This window comes from Cervus elaphus, chromosome 15 (genome assembly GCF_910594005.1).
Source record: "Cervus elaphus chromosome 15, mCerEla1.1, whole genome shotgun sequence".
Taxonomy (NCBI): domain Eukaryota; kingdom Metazoa; phylum Chordata; class Mammalia; order Artiodactyla; family Cervidae; genus Cervus; species Cervus elaphus.
This window is the reverse complement of record NC_057829.1, coordinates 75,099,976-75,113,566: the sequence shown is the minus strand read 5'-3', so window position 1 is coordinate 75,113,566 and position 13,591 is coordinate 75,099,976. Positions and strand designations below refer to the sequence as shown.

The 13,591-nt window shown below is 42.5% G+C and overlaps 1 protein-coding gene across 4 annotated transcripts in view; it reads left to right on the top strand.

Annotated features, from left to right (window-relative positions):
• GPAM (glycerol-3-phosphate acyltransferase, mitochondrial) overlaps positions 1 to 13,192 on the top strand; it is a 73,110-nt gene extending 59,918 nt beyond the window's left edge. For all 4 annotated transcript variants that reach the window (XM_043926010.1, XM_043926011.1, XM_043926009.1 and 1 more), the window contains 9 exons: positions 216 to 331; positions 1,816 to 1,886; positions 2,870 to 3,134; positions 3,693 to 3,829; positions 5,001 to 5,078; positions 5,754 to 5,894; positions 7,219 to 7,408; positions 8,642 to 8,700; positions 9,379 to 13,192. In XM_043926010.1, coding sequence (XP_043781945.1) covers positions 216 to 331; positions 1,816 to 1,886; positions 2,870 to 3,134; positions 3,693 to 3,829; positions 5,001 to 5,078; positions 5,754 to 5,894; positions 7,219 to 7,408; positions 8,642 to 8,700; positions 9,379 to 9,495 — 1,174 coding nt within the window. In that variant the 3' untranslated portion in view covers positions 9,496 to 13,192. The remainder of the gene's footprint in view (positions 1 to 215; positions 332 to 1,815; positions 1,887 to 2,869; positions 3,135 to 3,692; positions 3,830 to 5,000; positions 5,079 to 5,753; positions 5,895 to 7,218; positions 7,409 to 8,641; positions 8,701 to 9,378) is intronic.
• The last annotated feature ends 399 nt before the right edge of the window (positions 13,193 to 13,591 follow it).

Genomic DNA, 13,591 nt, shown 5'->3' with positions numbered 1-13,591 from the left:
CAGACAGATTCTTTACCATCTGAGCCACCAGGGAAGCCCATAATGAAGTATATTTTGGAGTAAAACAACTCATAGAAATAATCTATTTGAGGTTTAAATTTAGAATATGTAGTAATTTAAAGTATCTAATACATTTGTATCTCATGTCACTTGCTTTGTGAAAGATTGGGGTTATAGAAGTCTAATTAAAAAAAAAAAAACAAAAAACTTTTTAGACCCAGTGATGCTGCTGATGAAGGCACAGACATGTCCGTTAACGAATCCAGAAATGCAACAGATGAATCCTGCCGAAGGAGACTGATTGCACATCTGGCTGACCACATTCTCTTCAGTAAGTAGAATTCCACTCTTTCATTCCAAAATTCAGATTCAGTGTGATGCAGTGCGAACCATACAGGTTTTGGAATCTGCCAAAGTTAGATTCTACTTCTGGTTCTAGAACTAACACGCAGTGGGTACTAAGTAAGTTATGAGAAGGAAGATCATGCTGAGAGGATTTGAGATAACTGAATGAAACATCTCACATCTCACACAGTGCCTAATAATTAATAGATGCTCATGAATTAGTCTCTTTGAACCCATTTGTGGTACAGCTTCTAGGTTTATGGTTGCACGTCCCTTTCCCTTGTGACCTCGTGATCCTTTTTATTTGGTAAATATTGTGTGTCTTTTGCATGTAAAGCTTTATTCTGGCTGTGGGGACTACACATTGAGTCATTGGCTCTGTACCTAAAGAGGTTCTGCTCTTCTCAGTGGGGCGGTTGTACACTAATAATGCAAGTGGGAGTGAATCAGAGTGGAGCGAGTTACATGCAGAGTTAGCCATCCTTAAGTTGCAAATAGCAGCATTGTTATTATGTTGTAGAGGCTGCTTTAAGATCGGAAGCACAATAGCTTGGGATTTCTTTGCCCTTCCCTCTGTCTCCTCCCCATCAGATTAGGCCCTCCGCACTTCCTGTCAGTGTGAGGGCATCCTCACCTCATCTTGCTCCTTTCTGTCTAGCTGCTGCTGCTACTGCTTTATGCTGGGCCAAGATCTTCTTTTCTGACGATGTCTGATGGAGTCTCTGTTTAAATCCTGGATGCTGAAAATAATACATCCTTAAATGTTGAAAAACTGGAAAGTAAAGATAAAACCCGCTACCCAGATGACCAGATGGGTTGCTGTCTAGTCTATAAAAATATTTTTCTTTTGCAGTTTTGTGCTGTTTTCCATTTATAAAACAAGTATTATGAAAGCTTTTTAAATATTCTTTTCAAAGGCCAAATATGTACGGTACTGGGGACTTTTTTGTTTCTTAAACACTGGAGATAACTTTAATTATAAGTGAAGTATTCCTGAATTCATTATCATCTCAGAAAACCCACAAATGATGTCTTGTCTTAGATTATTCCATAGATGTTCTCATATTTGATTTATATGATTGTAAATTTCTGCAAGTTTGGAATATTGAGTTATGGACTCTAGTCATTCTCAGATGTATGTTTGTCCCCTTCCTTCGTGTCTCTGACCTGCCTCTGGGCCAGGTTGGAAAGAGGAAGTTAAAAATCGAATTCTGGGTTGAGGGTAGACCTATCTTAGACTGAATTCTGTTATGTGAACAACGATCTCTAATGAGTTTCCACTGGTCCAGAGCAGATTGTGATTTCCCTTTGGTGAATCAGGTATAAGAAATACAGTAGAGGACTTTTGTAGTTTTAAATGCTCCTAATTAAGATACTTTTTTTTGTTTGTTTTTTAAAGATTTAGGTACTTTTAAAAAAGTTTCAGCTATATTTAAAAAGTGCAACTAAAGATTTGTGTTTGCCTTCCAGCTGCTAGCAAGTCCTGTGCTATTATGTCAACACACATCGTGGCCTGTCTGCTCCTCTACAGACACAGGCAGGTATGTCTGCGGTGTCGCTGGAGTTCAACAGAAAGCAGGGAGATGCTTTGGCAGCTTTTCAGATGCTTCTTCACTGATAGATTTGGTTCCCTTCCAGCTAGTCCTGTGAGTGACAGTGGCTCAGTCGTGGCCAACTCTTTGCAGCCCCATGGACTGTAGCCTGCCAGGCTCCTCTGTCCATGGGATTCTCCAGGCAAGAATACTGGAGTGGGTAGCCATTCCCTTCTCCAGGGGAATCTTCCCAACCCAGGGATCAAACCCAGGTCTCCCGCATTGCAAGCAGATTCTTTTCCGTCTGAGCCACCAGGGAAGCCCAGTCCTGTGAGGTGAACAGTAAAATAATCTGAGGACTCTGCCCACAGGGGCTTAGAACCCAGTGGAGGAAGACATCTATATGAAAAAAGCCTCAGGGACTGTTTTATCAGACATTAAGGCATTCTTTGAGGAATACAGTTAACGGAAATAAGGCATGTCTATCGACACATAGAAAGTATTCTGATTGCTAATGGTTTCCAAGCTATTTGACTTGTATTTAGGACTTGCGCTCTGCCTTCCTACAATACACTTGTCTAAGCCCTGTGATGGGAAAGACTGTCTCTGTCACAGTCATGTTCTGAACACCAAATGTAGTGCCAATATATAAATACCAGCTAAGAAATTTGAGAAATTCTTGCTAAAAAATAAGTACTGCTTCTTTTCAGAAGGTGGCTGCTTCCATTTGAGATCTTACATGCTCACATCATGTTTTGTGGCTAGAGTATGCTCTGGACATGAAATACCTTGGCGTTCCTGGGGGACAGTTTTTAACCACTTTTCTAACTTTTTTTACACTGGTGTTCTCACTTTTTTTTTTTTTTTTCCCTGACAGCAGACTTCAGGAAAGCCAAGGCAAGGGGGAAAAAAAAAATCCTTGGGGCAGTCTCTCTGTCTTTTGAGAAGTGGGTTTTGTGTTCTCATGAGACCACTTCTGTCTGTTTTTATAGGGAATTGACCTCTCCACATTGGTGGAAGACTTCTTTGTGATGAAGGAGGAAGTGCTGGCTCGTGATTTTGACTTGGGTTTCTCAGGAAATTCAGAAGATGTAGTCATGCATGCCATACAGCTGCTGGGAAATTGTATCACAATCACCCACACCAGCAAGAACGATGAGTTTTTTATTACTCCTAGCACAACTATCCCATCAGTCTTTGAACTCAACTTCTACAGCAATGGGGTGCTCCACGTCTTTATCATGGAGGCCATCATAGGTATGTCAGGCCCTGAAGTATTTTCATGGCCAATCAAGTGGCCAAAAGCACGTGATGGTGTCTACTTCAGTTTGGATGATCGTCCCTTGTTTCAAGGAATGTGTTACTATAGATTTAGTTTTGAAATAAAAGTGTCATCTGCTATTTCACTGATTATAGCTTATTTTTATATTTACTACTCAATGAGTAGTAACTGAACTACTGTATACATAGTGTTACATGATTTACCAAGTAGGAGAAGTCAAATGTCTTGCTGCCCAGGAGCTGAAAATCTAGGTGAGATGAGACATGCATGTGGCCGTGAAGTGAGTGGAGGGAACAGAAGAGAAAGAGAGCGGAGGTGATGGAAGCTTCTGCAGAAGGTTTGACAGGGTTGGGATCACATGGAATCACAAGAAGTAAATTCTGACGGGATTTACTTAAATTTTTCCAGTGAACACAGATAATTATTTTGGATGTATCAACGATCTTTTGCAGCAGTGCAGTCAGTCTGAGCCAATTGAGGTTTTTCTTGGAAATCTAAGGCTGCCAGCTTCGCTGATGCTTTTACTTTCTCAGCCTGCAGCCTTTATGCAGTTCTGAAGAAAAGGGGCCCAGGAGGGCCCGCGTCTCCTAGCTTGATCAGCCAGGAGCAGCTGGTACGCAAGGCCGCCAGCCTGTGCTATCTGCTCTCCAATGAAGGCACCATCTCTCTCGTAAGTGAAGACTCTTTAGTGTCTCCTGTTCTCTTATTCTTGAGCATCTTAATGAAAATGTAAAATGCTTTCCTCTTAGGGAATTTTTGGTCTATTACTGAAGCTGTACATCCTCCTCCTGGGTCTCGGTGACCACCTGACCACTGTGTCGTTACTGTCTTGGTTTCTTCTTGGGGTCACTGCTCCAGGGACCCCCTCCTGTGCTGTGATGACTCCAAGGGCTCAGCGTTCTCCGTCACTCAGATCCAGAGGCGCAGAACCTCTTCTCATGCATAAGCCACAGGGTCAGGGGTTGTAAATGATTAACATGCCCACCCGTGGGTGTAAGAAACCTAGAAGTTGAGTGTCAGAAACAGTCTTCACACACATCGCTCAGCCCCTCCTACAAATGGGGAAGCTAAGGCCCAGCAGAACTAGTGAGCATTTATGTTATATTTAAACACTTGTAGACATTTATAATGAGGCATACCTATTAAGCAGTAGAGAGATTTTTTTTCCCTCAAAGTCATCAATAAATAAAATTCTTATTTTAAAGTCTGTTGTTTTCCACTTATGGGAATGTGTTCTGGGACATTTCTGAGTACAGGTGTTGGGAGTACAGCCCTCCTCCACAGCACTGTCTGTATATGTTATATTTGTGTCCTGTTGTGCAATCTGTTTTGCATGAATCTGGGGGGGCAGGATGGGAGAGAAAAGGGTGGATAAGGCTCTCAAGGTTGACGTTGTCTTTCACTTGGGTTTTTTTTTTTTAATTACTTGAATACATATTGCATTTCCTCATCCACCACCTTTGTGTACAGCATTTACTGTAAGATAGATTTTGCAGGGAAATTATCTTAAAAAGGAAAAAAATAGGTGTAGGGGCCGGACATGTGGCCCTTCTGAGGCCACGCTCTACTGGAAGGGTGGGGGTCGGGGGGACCCAGCTCAGGAGCTCCGTCTGCAGGTGGTGCCTCACGGGCGCTCTGCCACTCAGGTAACCAGGTCTCTTCTCAGACTTTGTCCACAGTGTGAGCTTGTCAAGAGGGTGGTGTCAGAAATCTTAGTGCTTGACTAATGGAAGGAGGCAGGTGATACCTTGGGAGTATTTGGCAGCCACTTTGTACGCTATCTTTAAAAAAAAATAAGTGGAAGACCATGACATTTACACTGGAATGCCTTTTCTTTGCAGCCCTGCCAGACCTTTTACCAAATTTGCCATGAAACAGTGGGCAGGTTTATCCAGTATGGCATTCTTACAGTGGCGGAGGTAAGAAGACGAGCTTGCCTCTGCTTGCCTTTAGTTTCTTGTCTTCATTGTCTTTTCTGCCACCCGCTTTACCAATGATTCCATTTGATGTGTGTATGTGTGTATACATATATATAGAGAGAGAGAGAGAGGGAGAGAGAGAGAGAGAGTGTCATGTCAAAGATGAGATGAGAAAAATAGGGATGGAGAGAGTAAATGTCTTTTGGAATGGTTGAATATTATTTTGGTTCCTTTTATATAACTGGTGTTGCATAAAGTATATCTTGACTTGGTTCCATGGCATCCAGAAGCCTGTGTTCCAAGATCAGATCTTCTGCATATCCATGTGCTTGTAGCTTTCATGTGTGCATTTTTCTTTTTTGAGATTTTGTTTTAATTTTGGCAGCTTTCGTATAAAGGATGTGGCCTGGGAAAATAGATACCAGTTTAGCAGAGCTGATGGTACTTTAATTGACGTGTCTGGTAGCTTTCACCCTCACTCTTTCTTTTCTTCTTTCCTCCCCTGCTGTCTCCCAAGTGATTTTGGGTTTGGAGAGGGTGGTGGATTGAGGTCATGAACAGCTGGACAGAACAGAGTAGGGCAGGGCATGAGAGAGGACGACCTTGGGGTCCAGCCAGGCGGGTGTTTGTGTGCCTGTGAACACTTATTAACTGTTGGTCATCTCCCTGGCATAGCAAGATGATCAGGAAGATATCAGTCCTGGTCTTGCCGAGCAGCAGTGGGACAAGAAGCTTCCGGAACCTTTGTCTTGGAGAAGTGATGAAGAAGATGAAGACAGCGATTTTGGTGAGGAGCAACGAGATTGCTACCTGAAGGTACTTGGGTGAAGAATCTGGGTGGACACCACAGTGCTGAGTTGAGGCTCATGTTGCCAGAGATTGACAAGGTGCTTAAAAATTGGGACTCTGCTGACGTACTCAAAGCACTCACAAACTGGCCGTGGTACTTTCTGCCCAGTTAAGACACTGAAATTGAACTGAATTTATACCTGAAACGGTTCAGTCTGGGGTATAGATAAATGGAAGAAGAGACAAGAGTCTCAGCTTTCAGGAAGATGATGTCATAGATGATACCTTTTGTGACCCTCTCACCAGAATGCATGGGTGCAGACCGGTGGCCATCCCTGCACTCACTGCTGAAGAGGCAGAGGTTCTGTTCAGGCATCACCAAGGCAAGGTGGTGCGGTGCCAGGTGAGGGAGAGTAGTTCACGTTTCGCTGCCGCTGGCCTGGCTGCTCTGCTTGAGTCGTGTTCCGTCTTGCCATCGCTCCCAGAATTTCATGCATCAAGCTCTTTGCCTTCATTTAAACAAATCCTATCAGAAAATTTGATTTTTGAAAGATTGATTGTCCCTCCTTTAGAAAAAGTGATTTTGTCTAGTTTGTAATTTTAGCAGTAGTAATAATGACCCTTCTTTTCTGAATACCCTAAGTGGATTACTTTCTTTGCAGTGGGGTAATACACACACACACATATGCATGCGTGCATGCAGAGGCACACACAGGCACACATAGGCATACAGAGTCAGGAGAGTCCAAGTGACTTTTGGGATTTTTTCCTTTTAGGTATTATTAGTTTCAAAATGGGGCAGTAATCTTGCCCCAGGGAGGCTTATCTGAATGTGGATGTTTTTTTGAGGGGGCACTGAGAGCCCCCACTGCCCAGAGCACCCCATCACCAGCACCACCTTTTCCTGCAGTGCTGGACTGTGGGCCAGAGACCACGGGGGACTGACAGGCCATGAGGGCTGGGAGGGACTGAGATGATGCTAGGGGTCTTGGCATGTGGCCTTTCGTGCACGTGAGTGACTGCTGAGCCAGGCTTCAAAGCCTGGAGGGTCCAGCCTGGGGACCAGCCATTTTCAGTGATGACAGGATGTCATAATTATGTCATTCAAGGACAACCGTTTTTTTCCAGGCAGCTGTTCAATGAACGTAAACCTCAAATACCATGAAAGTCAGCAGTTACAATAAAGAACACATTTCAAAACCAGCAGTCACCTCCAGGCGCGATTCTGAGCCCACGGAGCAGTAGGCTGCTTCTGTGTGGGACAGTGAGGGACCATCTTCTCGGGCTGCTGGTGCTCCAGGGGGGTGCCTCTGTCCCCCCACGACTGGGCCCCCCACTCTCGCCCCCCCAGGTGAGCCAGTCCAAGGAGCACCAGCAGTTCATCACCTTCCTTCAGAGGCTCCTCGGGCCTCTGCTGGAGGCCTACAGCTCTGCCGCCATCTTCATTCACAACTTCAGCGGTCCGGTTCCCGAGCCTGAATTCCTGCAGAAGCTGCACAAATACCTGATCACGAGAACGGATAGGAGGGTTGCTGTGTACGGTATGTGTGCCCGTCTCTTGGCTTTTTTTGAAAGCTATGTCGTTTTTGATTACGGGAATCTGCTCATTGCAGATAGTTGGAAAAAAAGAATGCAAAATTATCCTGACCTGTCACTCCATGGATTGCTCCTACTGCCTCTTTGGCTGTGTTGTATAAATTGAATTACACAAATTATATACTCAAGTCTGGCATTTTTCTTCTAATATTGTAAGCAAGATTCATACATGCTGTTGCATGTAGTTGTTTATTCTTGTTGCATTGTAGTATTCCATTGTATAAATATCTACCACATTTTATTGATTCGTATCCATCACTGATGGATATTTGGGTTTTGCAGTTCAGAGCTCCTCTGGTGCTGCTGTGAACAAGTTTGAGTGTGTCCTTGGGTGAACAAATGGACTCATTTATGTTGGCCTGTCTAGGAGAATTGCCTGTTCGCAGGGTGTGGTGTGTTTGGCGTTAGTAGGTGTGGTCCAATGGTTCCCGAAAGCAGAACCCTGAAACTCCCAGCAGCAGTGTGCGCCTCTGTTGCCCCACTCCTGGCCGGCACCTGGTTCTGTCTCTTACGAGAGAGGTGTGATTGGGGTGGGAGTAGCATTCTCTAGTTATGCTTTAGGACTGCAGGTACTTTGAATCAATAATTTTTAAAACCCTGAGGGATCTAGAGATAATCGATCACTAGATATTTATTTAGAGATAGCTAGAACTCTACAGATTGATATATAGAGAGATCTATAGCTACATCTATAGCTGTATCTCTAGATGGAGATCAAGACCTAGAATCACCTCACTTTAGAGATGAGGACACTGTTCCAGATCATGCAGCTAGTTAAAGGGCAACCTGGGTTTAGAATTCCTTTTTTCTGACCTCCGGGCTTGCGCTCTTTCTGGTTTCACTGCAGTAGGAGTCATCTATGCATTCCCGCACAGTTTAAAAGAACTACATTCTGGCTCATTTGAGTCTGACAAAAAGCCTTCAAGATGGGTGTTTTGGGTATTTCTCTTTCCCTTCCTCTTCTCTCTGTACTTCCCTGCCTCCTCCCCTTCCTCCCTCCCTTTTTCTCTTCCCTCCCTACCCCTCTCTCCATTTCTCTCCTCCCCCAAAAGATGACAGAGTAGATTTAAAGAAAGAGCAGACCCTTTGTGGCCTCCTACACTCTCTTCCCATGGATATTGGGGTTTTCATTATCGCTGGACCTAAACATTTGACAGGGCCCAATTCTTTCTCCACAGCCGAGAGCGCCACTTACTGTCTTGTGAAGAACGCTGTGAAAATGTTTAAGGATATCGGGGTGAGTGTCCACCGCTTATGTACAAGAGTGTGTATTCACTTCTGTCCTCTCTGTTTAGATCTAGTCTGTCTGAGTCACCTTTGTGTTGGTCTGGACCCTGAGAGAAGCAGTTTCTGCAGGATTAATCATGCAGGCATTTCTGGGGATTGGGAGGAGAAGGGGCATGTTGAAGGTGAGGCCCCTCCGCAAAGATTTATTTGAATGTTCCAAAATTGTCCTGGTTTTCATCTTCATCCTAAATGAAGGTGTCCATGTGTTTCAAGATTCTACTACAATTTTGGTGGGAATGTTAATTATGCCATATGATTTTCAGTTATTTTGTTGTATTTTTACCAGTATTGCTAGAAGTATCCTTGGGTATCCTTTATCTTCACAAATTACTTGGGACACGAGTTCCATGGAGGTACTAGTGGTCTTTGTAAGGAACTATTCTGTGACTGTAACATAAAATTTAAAATCTAGTACACTAGTAAACCCCACACCTGCCCCCATAGTCTCCCACCCCCATAACCTTTCTACCCTGTACTCACACACACACTACACATACATTTTCTTAAAGCCTGGATATGGCTTTATATGCCTTACTGCACATCAAGTAAGGGTTGATGACAGAAGTGTCTCCCCACCCCCCTTGCCCTTTTTCATTTGTCTTTAATTTAATCTAAACTTTCTCTCTAGGTTTTCAAAGAGACCAAACAAAAGAGAGTGTCTGTTTTAGAACTCAGCAGCACTTTTCTACCTCAATGCAACCGGCAAAAACTCCTGGAATATATTCTGAGTTTTGTGGTGCTGTAGGTAACTTCGGCCACCTCTGGCAAGTGCAGGGCGCGGGACCCGTTCCTCGTAGGCTCTGCCTGTGGCACGAGAGTGGACGGCGCCGTCGTGTGGTCGGGCCTGACCTGTCCTGACGCGACCTCCTGGAAGCCAAGTGCCTTCTCCCCTCCATGATCTGTGATGGCTGGACACTGAGGTGACACACAGCCTGCAGATCACACCATGGGGGCCCCAGCCTCCATTTGCAGTTCATGATCAATAGGTTGCAAAATGAAATTTTGGAGTTTATTAAAGATTTACATTCTAAATGTAACTGTTAGGGACTTACTACTGTGATGGACACACAAATGTAATTGATTCTAAAACTGAATTGTGTTTAGTACACTTAATGCTGTCAGGTAATTTGTTGGTATGTGTTCCTATTAATGCTTCCTTTAAAAGTAATTGTGTCATCCATTCACTGTTTTTTGTTTTTTTTTCGGTTTTTTTTTGCTTTTTTTTTTTTTTTCAGTTTTATCTATGTCAATTGTAGCTAACTGTTAAATGGGAACATTTTTTTTTCCTCGCAAAGTGCTTTACAATGAATGGGCTATTCACACATAGGTGTCACTGTGCTTTCTGTTGCAGTCAGGTATAGAAAGTGTTTTAAGAGCTAAGTGAAAACACAATTTAGGTCAGGAATAGAGATAATCTGACCAATCAGCTCGTACCAGGAGATAAATTTGGCTGGTGAAATTCAAGATACACTTGGCCGGAAAACTGACTTTGAAAATGTTTGCTCATGTGAAAAAGTGCCATTGAGTTTTAAATGACCAGCAAGTATTTAGGAACAACTCCTGTTTTCTGTCTGTATCCCTTCCCTGCCACCCCTCCCCCACCTCCTGCCTCAGGTAGTACCTGCCTGTCAGGTACGGTTGTTTCTTGGAGATAGCAACTGTCCTAACTTATTAGCTTGACCTGATTGCCTGTGTTCGTGTAAAGTGCTCTGGCTGCAGACTCATGACCCAGGCCTCTTATGTCCTGCAGACTGGTTGTACACTTTTGAGTGGCTGGTACCCACTCAAGTTGGGCAGAGTACCACCTGTGGGTTGTACATCACATATGTGATGGCCCTGCAGACTGGCAGATGGTCAGAGGCATTTGTAGATTTTTTTAGCTTTGAGAAAAAGAAAACCATGGTTCTTTAAAAATATGCATGGGTTATTTTCCTAAACCCTGATGCCATATAGTGGCAAATAATTATGAAAAATTGTTCGTAATAGGTAGGTGCCTTTTTTGTGAGCAGGGATCATAATTGTTCGCTAATTGTGGTAATGATGGTGATTTCTTAAAGATCATGTAATATAAAATGTTTTCTAACAGCTGACTGTTTCTTCTTCTCTCCGTGGTATTAAGGAATTAGGAATTTTTCCTGACAAATGCTGCAGGTAATCTTTGAATTTAATAGAAAGGTACTGAGAATTAAGTTTGTACTTTTATCAGCTTGGATTTTAAACACTAATAATGTCTTGTGAATATTCTGTGTGTGTTGGGAGAGGGAAAAATACTGATCGGTATTTCACATTGTATGAAATTTTTGAAACTCGGAGCAATAATGCCATGCTGTTGTGATTTTCTTCCACTCTTCTCAAATTCCGCATTTAAAACATGTTTTCTTTATAGGAGCTCACATCCCATTAAGCCATTGCCAGTGTTGGCAGCGGCTCTGATGTGGAGTGGGGTCTTCACTGTGTTACATTCCATTTTACATCCTAAGTAGGATTGAGCTCTGTGTTTGGGGAACAGCCAGGGAGGCTTATTGATCCCTTGTGTGTTCCTTATCTAGGTAAGCAAACGTTTCACTAGTCTTTTTTACTCATCCATGAACTTACAGACTAAGGGTTACTCAGACTAAGTCAGGGCTGGGACTGACCTCCCTGTGGCCTCTGCTGCCCCTCCTGTGACTTCCACTAAGAGCTGCTGCCTCACCAGCCTGCGTGGGGAGCAGTGGCTTCTCTGGCTCTCTCTTCCCTTTCAGTGGTTTGTTTTCTAGAAATCTAGTCAGATGCTTTGGGGAATGCAATGTATGATTTGCTAGCTCTCTCACCACTTAACTCACTGTGAGAATAAATATGCATGCTTTCTGTAATTAACTGGTGCTTTGAAAACCTTTTTTAAGGACAACAAATCTCAACCAAAGTTCTGCTCATCCAGACAAGCTCACCCTCGAGTTAATTTTAGCACAGCTCATTCTTTAGTGCCTCGTTACTGAACAAACATCCATCATCCCAGTAAGGCTTCCAGATACCACTGTTTTGCTAAAAGATTTATTCTCCTTGTTCTCCAAAAGCGAATGGCTTTCACGTAAGATTAAACGAAATAGGTGCTTGTAAATAATTTATTACCGTTTACTCTATTGCATTTCTGTAATACTGAAATGCATGCCCTCCAGGGGAAGACAGACTGTGAGTCGAGTTAAAAAGCAAACAAAAAGACCCAATGATAAGCAATATGAAGCTACACTCTTTCAAAATGAGAAAGTTCTAAGTAATTCAAAAGAGAAGAAGGAACTTTCGCTCTTAAGAGAAAAGCAAGGAAGTAGCGTGAGGTGTGTAGAACTAGTAACAGAGAAAGGACTACGAGTCCTCAGATCTGTGAAGTCTCATGAAGTCACAAAGGTGAGTGGGGAAAACGCATCAGGGACCTCAGTGAATGTAAACTCAGATTGTTGAATTTCCAATCTGAGGAGCAAACCATTTCCCAGAGTTCTCCATGTATATGAGCGCTCTATGAGATGTTCGTAGGTGTTTTGTAGAAAAAGTGTTGCTGGTAAAATTAATTTGCACATGAACCCTCATTCCTAGAAACTCACAGTGCACTTTAGCACAGTAACGGCTCAGGGCCCGCTGGTACCAAGTTTGTATTAACCCAGCATTTCCCAATCTGTGTGACCCCAGAGCCTTTTCCACCTTCTGAACACCCCTATGGACCTCTCCTGAGGTTCACAGAAAACATTTTGGGAAACACTATGTTATGTATTTCTTTAAGAGGACAAGACAGTAACTGCCAGGTGATACAGAGGCATATCTGCATGCATTTTGTACGATCAGATGTTGTGTTTAATGGATGTACACTTCCTCCCCTGGAGACAATAAGCACAGAAAACTATTGTATAGGTGGTCAGAGCTCTTCAATGAAAGATCAGCCCTCAATGTGTCTGGGTTTTTAACTGAAAGGAGCAAAATTAACACTAGGATTAATTGGGGTAAAAAAATAAGATTTTAAGTCAGACCTAGCAGAAGATATTGCACAATCAAATGCAGCTTTTTATCCACAAATAGTTCTAGTGTTTAGAAATGATAGGACCTACCACTGAGGTTTATAAGACTTAATTGGATGTAAATCTGTTTTTTAAAGCACTCTTTTTAGGAACTTGAGACTTGGCATCTGGCATTTCAGTTTAATACAAAATGATGGCATTTGAAAGAGACTCTTGACTTTATTTCTAAACATCTAAAGTTCTGAAATGCCTTGATGGAAGGTGTTAAACTGTTTGCCTGTTGTACAAAGAAATGTTAGATTGTTGTAAAAAGATTGATTATAAAGTACTGTCAAATAGCATGGTGTGATGTTGTGAATGAAACTGATTTGGAAATGTGGATTGATCTTTACACCTGTTAATATATTGTAAGAAGCCCAGAGGTGTAGCTTTGTTTTAATAAATCAAAAAGTGAATATATTCTTGATGTCTTGTATCTGTAGTTAAAAGTTCCTTGCATAATTCGTTATACAAACACGTCTTGTTTGACTTCACGTAGACCATGATTAAAATGCTTATAGGAAACAATCTTAAATAAATTTGTGAACCTACAGTGCATGATTTTATTATTGAGCCAGAGCTCTTCAAATGTGATCAAGTATTTGGGTTTGTAGATATCTACAGCTTAGCTGCTGCCCTTCTCAGTAAATATTCACATCACAGAAATATTCTTTGGGTGTCTGTGAATATTCCTTTAAACATGGTGCTTCTATCATTTTAATATGTTTAAGTTTATAAAAATATGAATGGAAGTCCAGGGTTTTTCCCACTAGTTCATAATAGTTGCTCAAAATAGTTTACTTTTTTGACAAATAGGAC